The 15,946-nt window shown below is 40.9% G+C and overlaps 1 protein-coding gene across 4 annotated transcripts in view; it reads right to left on the bottom strand.

Moving 5' to 3' along the window:
- Positions 1-6,096: 6,096 nt before the first annotated feature.
- Positions 6,097-15,946, bottom strand: part of LOC118400692 (arf-GAP with coiled-coil, ANK repeat and PH domain-containing protein 2-like) — a 76,152-nt gene continuing 66,302 nt past the window's right edge. For all 4 annotated transcript variants that reach the window (XM_052475354.1, XM_052475355.1, XM_052475356.1 and 1 more), the window contains 5 exons: positions 15,656-15,891; positions 15,424-15,533; positions 14,540-14,650; positions 12,335-12,396; positions 6,097-8,165 (listed from right to left, as the gene is read on the bottom strand). In XM_052475354.1, the coding sequence (XP_052331314.1) occupies positions 8,059-8,165; positions 12,335-12,396; positions 14,540-14,650; positions 15,424-15,533; positions 15,656-15,891 (626 nt within the window). In that variant the 3' untranslated portion in view covers positions 6,097-8,058. The remainder of the gene's footprint in view (positions 8,166-12,334; positions 12,397-14,539; positions 14,651-15,423; positions 15,534-15,655; positions 15,892-15,946) is intronic.

Genomic DNA, 15,946 nt, shown 5'->3' with positions numbered 1-15,946 from the left:
GTTGAGCCTTTACCACCACGACCAGTCTGGAGCTCGACAGGTACAGGCTGACTCCGCGTCTATAGGATCTTAAATAGCAGAGTCAGGCCTACACGGCAGATGTTTTCCATAGCCAATAGCAGTTACTGTATGTGACCAGGGTAGGAGTTTTGTGATGTGGCCCAGGACAATGCTTTGAAACAGACTAAACATGTCCGCTGTGAGGACCATAGCTCATGAAAGGACTAGAGGACTGGATGCCTTACATTTTTGCACCAGGAGAAATAAACAGTGTAATTATTGAGTGGGTGACACACCATCAGGGACGTATGTTCTATTTACAATATGAGCAGCTCTCTTAAGCCCTGGTTAGACTTGGTGCTAATGCTTTCTTAAGCCCTGGTTAGACTTGGTGCTAATGCTCTCTTAAGCCCTGGTTAGACTTGGTGCTAATGCTCTCTTAAGCCCTGGTTAGACTTGGTGCTAATGCTCTAAGGCCCTGTTTATACCTGGTTCTAATATGCATCTTTTGTCCTGATCTTGTCCACATTCTGATTGTGCCCACATTTTCAGACAGGTGTAGATGATTAAAAGACACATTGTGATCAGATCTTCCTGACCACCTCCTGAGGTAGTCATGCACGCAAGTGTCAATGGACCATTTTGATGCCATAAGTCAATGATGATTTAATGTGGCTTAAAATATATATTATTATGAAAGAATATCTTTCAAAAAGTTTACATACAGGGAGGGACAATAAAATCTGGTCACAATGCAGACACATTGGACAGATAACAGACTCATTTTAATACCATGTCTAGCATTGGGCTAGTAACCGAAAGGTCGTTCGTGGATTTTTAAAAACATTTTTAATCTGACGTTCTGCCCTTAAGGAAGGCAGTTAGCCCCCCGACAGACAATAACTGCTCCCCGATGACGTGAATGTTGATTAAGGCAGCCCCCCCGCACAGCTCTGATTGAGGGTTTGGGTTTGTGAAAGAAAATGTTTGCTTTTCTAATGACCAATTTCTGTGTTCATACAAGTGACTGTTTGAACAAATCTTCACCATCAGTATCTGCATTTTGGCAGTATGCACAGACCCTTATTTTGAGAATGAAAGATCTGTTTAAAATCAAATCAAATGTAGTGTTTCTAGCTCCAACAGTGCAGTAATATCTAATACACAAATATAAGTAAAGGAATTAGAGAGAAGAAGCGTTGTGAGGTGTTGGTCAGTCACATGAATGAACAATAAGCTATGAACGAACCAGTATTGGTCGGTGACATGAATGAACGATAAGCTATGAATTAACCAGTATTAGTGAATGATAAGCTATGAATTAACCAGTATTAGTGAACGATAAGCTATGAATGAACCAGTATTAGTCGGTCACATGAATGAACGATAAGCTATGTCTGAACCAGTATTAGTGAACGATAAGCTATGAATGAACCAGTATAGGTCAGTCACATCAATGAACCAGTGTTGGTCAGTCACATGAATGAACCAGTGTTGGTCAGTCACATGAGTGAACGATAAGCTATGAATGAACCAGTGTTGGTCGGTCACATGAATGAACGATAAGTTAAATCATGCAAATAAATATATATATATATATATATATATATATAACTAATCAGACCAGAAAAGCTCACTTCACACTGGTATTTTATGCATCTAAGTTTGACTGTGACGTCTCCAGCATGCTGTTAATACAGAATCATCTAAGTTTGACTGGGACCTCTACAGCATGTTAATGCAGAATCATCTAAGTTTGACTGTGACGTCTCCAGCATGCTGTTAATACAGAATCATCTAAGTTTGACTGTGACATCTCCAGCATGCTGTTAATACAGAATCATCTAAGTTTGACTGGGACCTCTACAGCATGTTAATACAGAATCATCTAAGTTTGACTGTGACGTCTCCAGCATGCTGTTAATACAGAATCATCTAAGTTTGACTGTGACATCTCCAGCATGCTGTTAATACAGAATCATCTAAGTTTGACTGGGACCTCTACAGCATGTTAATACAGAATCATCTAAGTTTGACTGTGACGTCTCCAGCATGCTGTTAATACAGAATCATCTAAGTTTGACTGTGACGTCTCCAGCATGCTGTTAATACAGAATCATCTAAGTTTGACTGGGACCTCTCCAGCATGTTAATACAGAATCATCTAAGTTTGACTGGGACCTCTCCAGCATGTTAATACAGAATCATCTAAGTTTGACTGGGACCTCTCCAGCATGTTAATACAGAATCATCTAAGTTTGACTGGGACCTCTCCAGCATGTTAATACAGAATCATCTAAGTTTGACTGGGACCTCTCCAGCATGTTAATACAGAATCATCTAAGTTTGACTGGGACCTCTCCAGCATGCTGTTAATACAGAATCATCTACGTTTGACTGGGACCTCTCCAGCATGTTAATACAGAATCATCTAAGTTTGACTGGGACCTCTCCAGCATGCTGTTACAGTTTTTCTCAGTCACTTTGGTGCATTTTTCACATCATCCCTAACATGTGCAAAATAACAAGTGCATTTCTCAGAACAATTTGTACAAACTGCAATATACAATAGATATGTTTCTAAAGCTAGTCAGTCACTAAAAATCATTAGTACATCTCTCAAAAGTAAATATTAATGCCAATGATCATGTCAGTGTCATCAGAATGATAAGTCATTGAGTCATTGTTCATGAACATGGTCGTCAAAATGTTTAGGCATGTTGTCAATGTAACTTTGTACTTTGACAGTATTACCTGATGTAAACTTAGGCTACAGTTTGGATGACAGTTACTGTATTGAAAATGCACAAGGCTGCACTTCTATGGCATATATCAATTTCAACAGTACTATTTACATATTACTGTATGTGGGTTATTGATTGAAAGAGACTAGACAACCCAAGGGGCACAATGGGAAAAAAAATAAAATTAGAAAGAAACACAGGAAACCACCCCTAAGGCACAACTTTGCCCACAGCACTGTTGTGCTGTCTCTACACATATCATCCACATCACACCGGATATTTTCCCTTCCAATGCAACGTGGAAAGAATCTTTTGGAATGCCTTATCCATCCTCTGCAGGCGTCTACTGTGATGTCCTCACATGCTGCATCCATTGCAGCCAGCAGGGTCATCTGTGTGTGTGGCTGACGATCGTACACCTTCCACCTCCATGTTGAAAATAACTACTCAATTGGGTTAAGGAATGGTGAATAAGGTGGGAGGAATTCTATGAGCATCCTCGGGTGGGTCACAAACCATTGCCTTATGATGTTTGATCGATGGAAACTCACATTATCACAAATGACCACATACTTTGGCAAATCCTCTCTAAACAGACCCCTCTCATCATCAGGGATGAGAGCCCTGTAGAGAGTCTCTACAAAGTTGAGTAGATGCTGGGTGTTGTATGGCCCTATAAGGTGGATATGGGTCAGGGCACCATGCTCCGAAATAGCAGCACACATGGTGATATTTCCTCCCCGTTGGCCTGGCAAATCCACAGTAGCTCTGTGACTGATGATATTCCGACCCCGCCTTCTGCATTTGGTCAGGTTGAAGCCAGCCTCACCCACGTATACAAAGTTGTGAGAGGGTTCACTTGATTCCAACTCCATTATACGCTATATTCCAGAACACACAGTTGAATTTGTTTTGGTAAGGAAGAGTGACATAAAATGTACATATATTGCATGTTCCTTCCACAGCAATGGAAATGTGTGCAGTTTATGCTTACTGTACTATGTATCACTATAAAATGTTGCTGTAAAGTAGTTACATAGATATGTTTTACCTGTACATACTGGTACCGTAGCTCCTTAACTCTGTCCTCATTCCTTTGGAATGGTACACGGTACAGCTGTTTCATACTCATCTGGTTTCTATGCAGCACCCTGTCGATGGTTGAGATGCTAACCGTATGGATGTTTTCAAAGACATCGTTGTCCTCTATAATGGTCCTTTGTATTTCCCTGAGTCTCATGGCATTGTTTGCTAGGACCATGGTCCAAATAGCCTCCTCCTGTTGAGGTGTGAAAAGGCGTCCTCTGCCACCGGTTTGAGGTAATCTTGCAGTCCTATGTGGGGAAATGCAGTGATGCATCGCACACTTTCACATCGACAAAAACTATGCGAACACACATTTTACTGTAAAACTTACAAGTGGGTGCATGTAAGGTGCAGTATGTATCTGTATAGAGTATATTTCTGTATGCTGTGAAATACAAGTGGACTACTGTAATATGAAGCATTATAGGAAGTATACAGTATACTGCTTATATACAGTAACAGTGCACTGTACATTGGTGGACATACCTGTTCTCTCTTCGAAACGTTTGAACTATTAAGGACACGGTTGATCTCCCAATATTCGGCTGCACCCTTCAACCCGCTTCAGCCATTGTAAGGCCATGATTGACAACATGGTCTACAATAGTGGCCCTTAATTATGTCATCAGATATCCGCCTATGTCCTCTTCTGCCTCTTCCTCTGTTTTGCCTTCCACCACGCATCCTTGCTCCTCTTGGCTGTTGACCCTGTTCGTATCCTGGTCCATCCATTATAGGAAAATTGCAACTCTGTGTTGTGGTCTGTCTATATATGCTTGCCAATTGATTATTCATGAGATGCAACTTATTTAGACAACTGGTTGGTTGAACTAACACTTTACATTCCTTCATGAGTAAGGGTCAATTTCACCTGCACAATTCATCAATTCATGTTTTTGTACAAAAGGTCTAATAGAAATGTGTAAAACTATGCTTGACAAGTTTATGACAAATAGTTCCAACAATTTTGCATGTAATGGCTTATGCAAGGAACTAATGCCTAGATGTTTTGAGGGGTAAGACAATTCAACAGAGAACCATCTACTATATTTTGATCAACATGACATGAGCAATTGATAATGTGGAAAAAAGCTGACACTTGTACATTATCAATAGCAATTTGTTCAAAAGGAATAAGAAATTGCTTTAATTATGTGCAAAAGTGACTAGATGATTTGGAATTTGTACAAGTAGTATCAAGAATTGCACTTTTGATCTAAGAAATGCACCAAAGCGACTGAGGAAAAACTGTGATACAGAATCATTTAAGTTTGACAGTGTCCCTTTGTAGAATTTCCACAACAGGTTAAATGCATTCGGTTGTGCAACTAATTAGGTATCTCTTCTCCCTTCCCGAAAATGTGGGCACAATCTGAATGTGGACAACGGATGGCATGTTAGCCCCAAGTACAAACGCAGCTGTGAGCACAGCGAAAGGATGGCTGGAGAGGCTCAGACACACATGCATTGTTTGTATACTGAACTTAAACACATGTAAAGTGTCCAACGGAGCTGTTGCCAGACAATTGAATGTTCATTTCTCTACCACAAGCCCCCGCCTCACAACTGCAGACCGTGTAACCACGCCAGCCCAGGCAGGACCTCCACATCCGGCTTCTTCGTCTGAGGGGTGCATTTCAGTCTGTCATAAAGCCCTTTTGTGGGGAAAAAAATGATTGATTGGGTGGGCCGGCCTATGCCCCTCCACCAGTTATGTGAAATCCGTAGATTAGGACCTAATGAATTTCAATTGACCGATTTCATTCTATGAACTGTAACTCAGTCAAATCTTCAAAATTGTTGCATGTTGCGTTTACATTTTTGTTCAGTATATTTGGCAGCCTTATATGAAGTAGAAACAGCAATCCTTCATGAGGTAAGCACTCTGCATGGAAGAGTGGACAACATTTCTCAGAAGGATCAGATAACATCTATGCGTCAGGGATAAAATGAGGACGCCAACTTCTGTGTATAAGAGTAAAGCCCTTAAAGGGATACTTCAAGATTTTGGGAGTGAAGCCCTTTGTCTACTTTCCCCAGAGTCAGATGAACTCTGCGTGCAGTTTAAAGTTGCTAACTAGGGTTAGCGCAATGACAATGTCTATGGTAACTGCTAGCATACTAGTAGATACAATAGACTAACAGTTATTGCGCTAGTTAGAGGTAGTCAATTCTAACTTCCTTCATACTGGATGCAGACAAAAATGGTATCATTGGCAAAATAGTGAAGTATCCCTTTAATTAATGTAATAAAACAGACAATCAGAACAGAAAATTGCTTTATAAAATCAATACAACAAAACAGTTCAACATTCAGCAAGAAATTCAGTCCATGATTTGCAGTAAATGTAATATAGTCCTTAATTATATCGATAATATGCATATCTGAGTGGTATAGGGAGACAATTTCATCTTGTAATTGTCTTTTATATTATCAGCATTTACAAGCGCTTATTTAATGATTCAAGTACCACTACTTTAGATTTAACTTATGCATATTCAAAAGCTGTACAAGATCTGTATCACATGTTGTATTTAAGAATAGCCCAGTTTATAACTGGTGCTAACAAAAAATGTAAAAAACACTGATCAGATCTTCCTGACCACCCACAGAAGTAGTTGGATGAAAGCTCAGTGGGCAGAGTTTACAAGTTAGAGTCCAATAAAAGTCAAGAAAGGAAAATCCCTAGTTACACATTTCATTTACATGTGATATAATTTTTATTTTACGTTATAGACCAATATTAATGCCTTCGGTACATGGTGGCCCATGTCAATGATGAGGGTGGATTTACAAAGACCTCCTCCAGAAGTGGTAAGGAGAATCTGATCACAATCAGTTGCTTTAATCATCTACACCCATCTAAAAATGTGGGCACAATCAGAATGTGGACCAGATCAGGACAAAAGGCAAATGATAGCACCAGGTATAAACAGGGCTTGAGAGCATTAGCACCAGGTATAAACAGGGCTTGAGAGCATTAGCACCAAGTATAACCAGGGCTTGAGAGCATTAGCACCAAGTATAACCAGGGCTTAAGAAAGCTCCTCATATTGTAAATGCAATGCCACAGTAGTACGTATCCAGGAAGGTGGTACATGCTCGTTAGTGTTTCTAATACACTAATAAACAAGGTATATTTTATATAAGTCGTTTTTTGCCATCCAATGAACAGGATGCTATAATACTGTTTAAAATAGTGAGACTTCAGGAAAAAGTGGATCCGACAATATGGGGCCCTAAATTCAAACATGCATGTACAGAAAGGGCCTAACATGTCATCTTTTCTCTTTTTAACAGTCATCGTTTCCGGTCTAAAACAAGATTGAATATGAAATGATACTTTAAAACATAAGGCTTGTCTTCCTCACACACAACAAAATAAACAGATTACCTTCCTTCAGATCTTTAAAAATCACAAAACAAAAAGTATTGCCTCATCAAAAAAAACTAAACAGCAAAATACCCACAATCAACATTTATGCATGAGCCTCATTAAGGGGTTTTTAACGGAAGAGTGAAAAACCTACACCTCAGCAACATGAGCACTTCACACCAAAGTTTCACCGTACTAAACAGTGTTGACGAGGAAAGTGGGCGTCCAGCCATTAACATTAACGTTCATTTTTAACATACAACAGATACATGCTGTGAAAACACACTATAGCCAAAATCACAAAAAGGTGCTGCTTATTTATAAACAAAAACACCACATTGAAATGGGACGATATTAGCAAATTGATAGCACAAATCAAATGTTTTTTTACATTTATATATATATATTTTTTAAAGTATCTACATGTAAAAAGCCTACTAAACCTCAAAAGACACGATGAGTGGTCTATTTGGTTTATATGAATTCAGAAACAACAATTACGACTCGATTTTTGTTTATGGTTATGTTTTGAACCAAACTGTCACATTATATATAAAGCATAATACTGTACCATTCAGGTTCAAATGTGAACTGTTTTACCAACTGGGCACCAGTCCAGAGTCTCATAAAACATTGTTTAGGTTCACAATCCTGAGCCAACCAGCCTCAATGAAATGTATACATTTTTAACTTTAAAATGACCCATTCGAACCAATTAAAAGTGACATACCACAGACACCTTCACCATTGAGGTTCAGGTGAAACAGACCCTCCAATACTCGTGCTGAGTACAGCACTGACCAGGAAAAAGCCCAGACGGCTTCCACAGACTTCCAGGTCGTCTCTCTCCCTCATGGCCTCTGCTGCGAGTCATACTGCTGGTAGCGGTTCAGCTTCTCCGGATCGTTTGAAGCCATCTGGGAAAAATCCTGGAAAATGTCTTGGTAGGTTTCATCTCCTGCAAGGACAAAGAAAACCATTACAGTGTAAGTACGACTCCGTAATACTAGGAGTAATACTATCAGACACTTAAAGAATAAAACTAGTTGGTAATGTAGAATAAAACTAGTTGGTATTTTAGAATAAAACTAGTTGGTATTGTAGAATAACATGCAAGCTTGCAAGAGGAAGATTTTCAAGAGCTCAGACTTTTGTCACAGACACACATAATACAGGTAAGATGGCTAGGTTTTTTTTTATTGCAAAAGGTTTGAAGGAGTGAAAGAAATAGAAGTGGCCATACCTTAAAGCGTCACTGTGAGGCAGTAGAGAGAAACAGCATTATGCAGAGGAAGATGTAACAATGAAAGAAGAAGCAGCCCAATGTTTGAGGAGTGTGCAGGCCTAAAGCAGTACTAAGGCAAGGAGCCCCTCTCTTTGCATTGAATTGTGATGTGGAAGAAAAAAAGATGTCCACAAGATTAGTTTTGTTACCAACTGTATTGTATTTAAAGTGCAGGATTTATGTACAAAAATACAGCTGTGTTGGACTCAGCATCCCAAAGAAACGAGAGAACAGAAGAAAGGCACAAACTCCGGGGAGAGAGAGAGAGAGAGAGAGAAAGAGTACCGGACAAAGTGATAGACAGAGAGAGAGAAGAAATGAGAGAGAGACACCGAGACAAGCAATGAGAGAATAAGAATGCAACAAGTAACTGAGCAGACAGCATCGTTCCATTGGATCCCTTCCCTACAACACATTCATACACTTCAGGTTTGTACACTAACAAAATGTAAAACATTGTCTTTGTAGAAAACACTACTGTATCCCCAACTACTACAACTGTCTGTTGTTGACTTCAAGGTAATAACAGGCAAATATAACTCGCATTGGATTTAAATCATGACAGAAAACGGTACATGAACAGCCATATTAAAATCAACTATTCTTCTCGTTACAGGTCCAAGAATCTATGGGTCATTGACTGAATCTACACCGAGTAGACAAAATCATGCTCTTTCCATGACACTGACCAGGTGAAAGCTATGATCCCTTATTGACGTGACTTGTTAAATCCATTTCAAATCAGTGTAGATGAAAAGGGAGGAGACTGGTTAAAGAAGGATTTTTAAGCCTTGAGACATGGATTGTGTGTGTGCCATTCAGAGGGCGAATGTGCAAGACAAAATATTTATGTGCCTTTGAACGGGGGGGGTATGATAGTAGGTGCCAGGCAAGCTGCTGGTTTGTTCACGCTCAACAGTTTCCCGTGTGTATCAAGAATGGTTCACCACCAAAGGTCATACAGCCAACTTGACAACTGTGCATTGGAGTCAACATGGGCCAGCATCCCTGTGGAACGCTTTCGACACCTTGCAGAGTCTATGCCCTGACGAATTGAGGCTGTTCTCAGGGGAAAGGGGGTGCAACTGAATATTAGGAAGGTGGAAGGTGTTCCAAAAGTTTGGAATACTCAATGACCAAACACTTTTGAAGTGGAGGAACTATATCCAGTAGAACTACATTAAGTCCAAAGAACAGCATGCTGGGTCACCTCCCTGTCAAACTCTACATTTATATTCCACTCACTCAGAGTGAAGTGGGGGATTTCTAAATGGAGCACTCCCTCTAGTGGCCACACGAGGTAATTCGACCAGTTGTTTCCTCACTGTGTCAGACCCACTACAAACTAGTTGTTTACTCACCCTGTCAGACCAGCTACAAACTAGTTGTTTCCTCACCCTGTCAGACCCACTACAAACTAGTTGTTTACTCACCCTGTCAGACCAGCTACAAACTAGTTGTTTCCTCACCTTGTCAGACCAGCTACAAACTAGTTGTTTCCTCACCTTGTCAGACCAGCTACAAACTAGTTGTTTCCTCACTGTGTCAGACCAGCTACAAACTAGTTGTTTCCTCACTGTGTCAGACCAGCTACAAACTAGTTGCTTCCTCACCTTGTCAGACCAGCTACAAACTAGTTGCTTCCTCACTGTGTCAGACCAGCTACAAACTAGTTGTTTCCTCACCTTGTCAGACCAGCTACAAACTAGCTGTTTACTCACCCTGTCAGACCAGCTACAAACTAGCCTTAGACTAGACTTTTCAGGAACAGCACTATTGGGCAATCATTAAAATCGCTATATTTAAACTGATATTCAAATCTCCTCGGTGCATCACAACTGGCTGGTGTCAGAGCAAGACTCCATGGTGCATGAGACCACCATTGACATAATGAAACGCGTCTTTCCTCCGAAATGTCCAACTGGCTCAACATACAATAAGATGGCTGACGAGAGACATTGAGTCTCTGGCCCAATCCCACCCCTAAATCCTATGTTTAACATGTAACACCAATAAAATCCTCTCAGATCTTCACTTGTTCTTAGGGCTTGGATTTGGGATTGGGCCAGCGTGTTCTCTTTCAGCTTATATCCATCCTCTTTGGCCACAGAGCCTGGATCATGGAACACTGATACTCAGTAAGCACTAGGGGGAATATTGGCTTGTACAAACTTCAGTTTGGATACGTCAGGAACTATGAGGCTGATAAAAGTGCTTTTTGTGCCAATTTAAAAATTACCCATCAGGCCCAGGTACATTGCCAGGTGGCAAAGACTGCGTGATGGGGAAGACGAAAGGATGACATTTAAAAAGGGGAACATTTCATTCATTATTTACCAACAATACTGGAGAGGGCTTCACACTGTCCTATATTAAACATTTTTGTGAACGTCTCTTTGTTATCCAATAAGTTAAGTTAATTATGTAACTATTATGCGGTAAAATGCTGTACATGGGTAAACATGGATACTTTTCTAGACTATTGCCCTTCCTTTTTGGTACACTACCACCTTGATATCTTGTCTAAACTTAAATTCACACCCTTACCAGTGTCAGCTAACATTAATAGGATACTTCTAATGCTAGCAGATAACCATAGACTTCCAGTCATTGCGCTAATGCTAGTTAGCATTGGCTTGCAAAACTACCTAAAACATCCTTCATACTGGACACAGAGACATAAAAATGGTACCCACAAGTTCCTCAGACCCTGGGGAAGTAGTAGACGCTGCTAAAATCCCAAAGTATCCCTTTAAGGATTGTATAATTCATGTCAAATGTCAGAAAGAACAGGATTGCCGGGGGGGGTTCTATGTTCTATGTTCTAGCTAGACCAACAATCAATGAAATCATAGTCTTAAAACAGGTGTAGAAAATACAAACAAAAAAACCACACAAAAACAAGGATGCAAGCACATTCGACTTACAGTACTCACCCTTGTTCATAATGTGTTGTCTTTCTGACATTACCGCTTCCGAGAATCTCGCTCAACTTTACTTCCTATTCTGCTTATACTGTATATGATATAGAAATGTATGTATATTTATGTACAATACATCATATCATTATATGGTTCCAATTGTTATAAAATAAAATAAAAAGTTGTTTTCCCCCACAAAAGTAAAATGCATAAATAAAATGTGCCAAAATTGATACTTCATCATTGTAACAAACAGTTCAAACAACTGAAGAAGAAAAAGTATTTTAAAAAGGGGGAGGTTAAGACTCACTGTGGGAACTAACACACTGGGATATTGCATAAGCATACCAGGAATGTGAATAAATATTCCCTCAGGTAAATCACTAATAATCACACCTGGTGCATGGCAACACACTGCTAGCCACTCAACAGCCTGATGGTCAAAACCGCCATTCAAAAGTCGGGATTACTGCCTGCTAGTCAAGACCGACGTTGCTGTTCGAAAGTAATGACAACCTCTGTTGCACCGTGCTCTTCGACATCACAACTAATAAAGACGTGGCGGTTTGAAAGTTGGGACGCAACAGACGACTTAAAAAAAAACAAAAAAAAAGGACTGTTATGTCACCGCTGTTCAGTAGTCAAAACAATGGCTCTGGAGCTAATGGCTTCGACCCCGGTTGGAAATAAAAAGCTGAGCACCTCTGTCTAAATTACAAGGTGCAGCTTCGCTCACCACCTGGCTGGTATTGAACACAGGACATCACAGGGCCCAATGTCTGCTTAATAAAAGTACGTTGCTTCTTCTCGTCTTTGTATTGGGGCTCTATGAGCTCTAAGGCTCAGCCAGCTGCAGGCAAATGAACTCCTGCATACATTTCCTGTATTGCATCTCTGTGGGGCTGTTGGTGGAATATTGACCTGACTGCATGTAGGGCCCCTCCGCCTCCCGCATCTCCTCGTTCATCTTGGCCAATCGCAGTCTGGGGAAAGGAGAGCGAGGGGAGGACAGTCATTCATTTTGTCATCTTTATCCAACCCACCTTTAGACTTATAAAAGCAATCAATATGAATTGGGACAGTGTAAAGTCAAATAAAATGTTGCCTCAATCTCAAATTCAAAATGGAGTACTAAGTGACAAATAAGGCTAATTGCTTTTCCATAAAAAAATAAATGCACTTTATCTAATATTTATGTATACTGAACAAAAATATAAACCAACATGCAACCATTTCAAAGACTTTTCTGAGTTTTAGTTTATATAATTTATTAGGCACTAATCTATGGATTTCACATGACTGGGAATACAGATATCCATCGGTTGGTCACAGATATCTTTTTTTTTTTTTTTAATGTGGGGTGTGGATCAGAAAACCAGTCCGTATCTGGTGTGGCCAACATTTGCCTCATGCAGCGCGACATCTCCTTCGCATAGAGTTGATCAGGCTGTTGATTGTGGCCTGTGGAATGTTGTACCCACTCCTCTACAATGGGTGTGACTGGATATTAGTGGGAACTGGAAAATGCTGTCAAACACATCCCAAACAGGCTCAGTGGGTGACATGTCTGGTGAGTGTGCAGGCCATGGCAGAACTGGGACATTTTCAGCATCAGGGAATTGTGAACTGATCCTTGTGACATGGGGCCGTGCATTATCATCAAATCAAATGTTGGTCACATACACATATTTAGTAGATGTTATGGCGAGTGTAGCGAAATGCTTCGGTTCCTAACTCCAACAGTGCAGTGGTATAATGGGCCAATAATGGGCCAATAATGGGCCTCAGGATCTCGTCACAGTGTCTCTGTGCATTCAAATTACCATTGATAAAATGGTATTGTTTTAGTTGTCTGTAGCTCATGATTGCCCCATACCATAAACCCACCTCCACCATGGGGCGCTCTGTTCACAACGTTGGCATAAGCAAACCGCTCGCCCACACGACACCAAAAACGTGGTCTGCGGTTGTGAGGCCGGTTGGACGTACTGACAAATTCTCTAAAACAACGTTGGAGGCGGCTTGTGGTTGAAAATTAACATGAAATTATCTGGCAACAGCTCTGGTGGACATTGCAGTCAGAATGCCAATTGTACGCTCCCTCAAAACTTGAGACATCTGTGGCATTGTGTTTGTGAGACAAAACTGCACATTTTAGAGTGGTCTTTTATTGCCCCCCAGCACAAGGTGCACCTGTGTAATGATCATGCTGTTTAAATCAGCTTCTTGATATGTCACACCTGTCAGGTGAATGGGTTACCTTGTCAAATATGTCTTCTGTGCCCATATGAATAACCTCTATGACGTAACTGGAATGATGAGAGAGATGTTCTTCTTCTATGTTTTTGATGAGAGAGATGTTCTTCTTCTATGTTTTTGATGAGAGAGATGTTCTTCTTCTATGTTTTTGATGAGAGAGATGTTCTTCTTCTATGTTTTTGATGAGAGAGATGTTCTTCTTCTATGTTTTTGATGAGAGAGATGTTCTTCTTCTATGTTTTTGATGAGAGAGATGTTCTTCTTCTATGTTTTTGATGAGAGAGATGTTCTTCTTCTATGTTTTTGATGAGAGAGATGTTCTTCTTCTATGTTTTTGATGAGAGAGATGTTCTTCTTCTATGTTTTTGATGAGAGAGATGTTCTTCTTCTATGTTTTTGATGAGAGAGATGTTCTTCTTCTGTTTTTGATGAGAGAGATGTTCTTCTTCTGTTTTTGATGAGATGGATGTTCTATGTTTTTGATGAGATGGATGTTCTTCTATGTTTTTGATGAGAGAGATGTTCTTCTATGTTTTTGATGAGAGAGATGTTCTTCTTCTATGTTTTTGATGAGAGAGATGTTCTTCTCTATTTTTGTTTTATTGTTTCACTGCCATACTGTGTTTAACTGTGTTGGATCTTGTCCAGCCATCTTGTCTCAAGAGGACCACAATTCTCACTAACAGGGATGTGAACAAACATGTGCACAAAAAGTGACATGTTTTATGTGCGTATGGAACATTTCTGGGATCTTTTCATTTCAGCTCATGAAACATGGGACCAACACTTTACATGTTGCGTTTATATTTTTGTTCAATGTGTGTGTGTGTATATATATATATAAAGACCAAAAGACTTGGTACTCACAATGTGACGATGTCTGCATTGGCAGCGTCCACTGCCATGGATAGGGGCGTTTTCGCTTCAATGTCTGCCGCATTTTGATTGGCTCCTCTTTTCAGGAACAAACACACTTGACTGGATTGGAGAATAACATTTAAAAAAGGGAAAATAATCAGTTGTAATACCCCAACATGAACTAAGACTGAGTTCCCCCTTTTCACCACAATTAACCTCAACCCCCACTGATTAACCTCAACCCCCACAAATTAACCTCAACCCCCACAAATTAACCTCAACCCACTACCCTCGTCTATTACAAATCAAATATAACATACAAAAAGGCTTCGCCGAGGCTTGCCATAAAGGCTTTAATCTAAACCAGAACACATGAACAAAAGGAACAGTCTGTCGTGTATTACTATGCCAGGTGAGATCTAGAAATAACAGACCTCCAATGCTGTGGGGCGGCAGGTAGACTAGTGGTTAGAGAGTTGGACCAGTAAAGGTTGCTGGATTGAATCCCTGAGCTGACCAGGTATAAATATGGCAGTTCCCCTGTAGGCCATCATTGAACATTTTTAATTACATTTTTAATTTGACCTTTATTTAACTAGGCAAGTCAGTTAAGAACAAATTCTTATTTTTTAACTGCCTTGTTCAGGTGCAGAACTACAGATTTGTACCTTGTCAGCTCGGGGATTCGATCTTGCAACCTTTCAGTTACAAGTCCAATGCTCTAACCACTAGGCCACCTGCCGTCCCTCTTAACTGACTTGCCTAGTTAAATAAATAAATACATGTCTTCTCTAATATCTTCTCTATGGGAGCAGTCGTGGTCATGGGGTCTTTAACGTTCTGCTAACAGACAGATTGGATGGTGTGGTAAGTGGTAAGGGTTGGGAACGGACCCGGTGTGTCCCAGGATGGTGGCGTGGTGGAGGGGTCCTCGGCCCAGGGCGTCCTGCTGGTTCACGTTTCCTGCGTTCTGGAGCAGGAACTCACAGGTCACCAACGAGCCCTGGAAGAATAGAAAAGTACCAGTACATTTATCACGCATGAGCACACACACAGGGTCAGATCCACCCCCACGCCTGTCCACAACACTCCCCAAACCTGTCCACAACACTCAAGTATCCTCACCCCCTGCACAGCCATGATGAGCGGGGTCCTCTTGTCGTCGTCGGTGTTGACCCAGTTGACCTCCGCTCCGTGGGCCAGGGCCTCGGCCATGTCGGGCAGGCTGCGGGCACACGAGGCCCAGTACAGCTGCAGCCCCGAGGAGTACTCCTTGGGCTCCGAGAACACCACCAGCTCCTTACAGGGCGATGGAGGGGGCAGGGTGGCAGGCATGGCCATGGGGGGCGCCTCGGCAGCTTCTGAGTGGAGAGAAAGGTGGAGAGAGAGAGAGAGGGAGTTAAGAGGTGTGGGGTC

This window comes from Oncorhynchus keta, chromosome 22, assembly GCF_023373465.1.
Source record: "Oncorhynchus keta strain PuntledgeMale-10-30-2019 chromosome 22, Oket_V2, whole genome shotgun sequence".
Lineage (NCBI taxonomy): Eukaryota > Metazoa > Chordata > Actinopteri > Salmoniformes > Salmonidae > Oncorhynchus > Oncorhynchus keta.
This window is presented reverse-complemented; position numbering and strand designations above follow the sequence as displayed.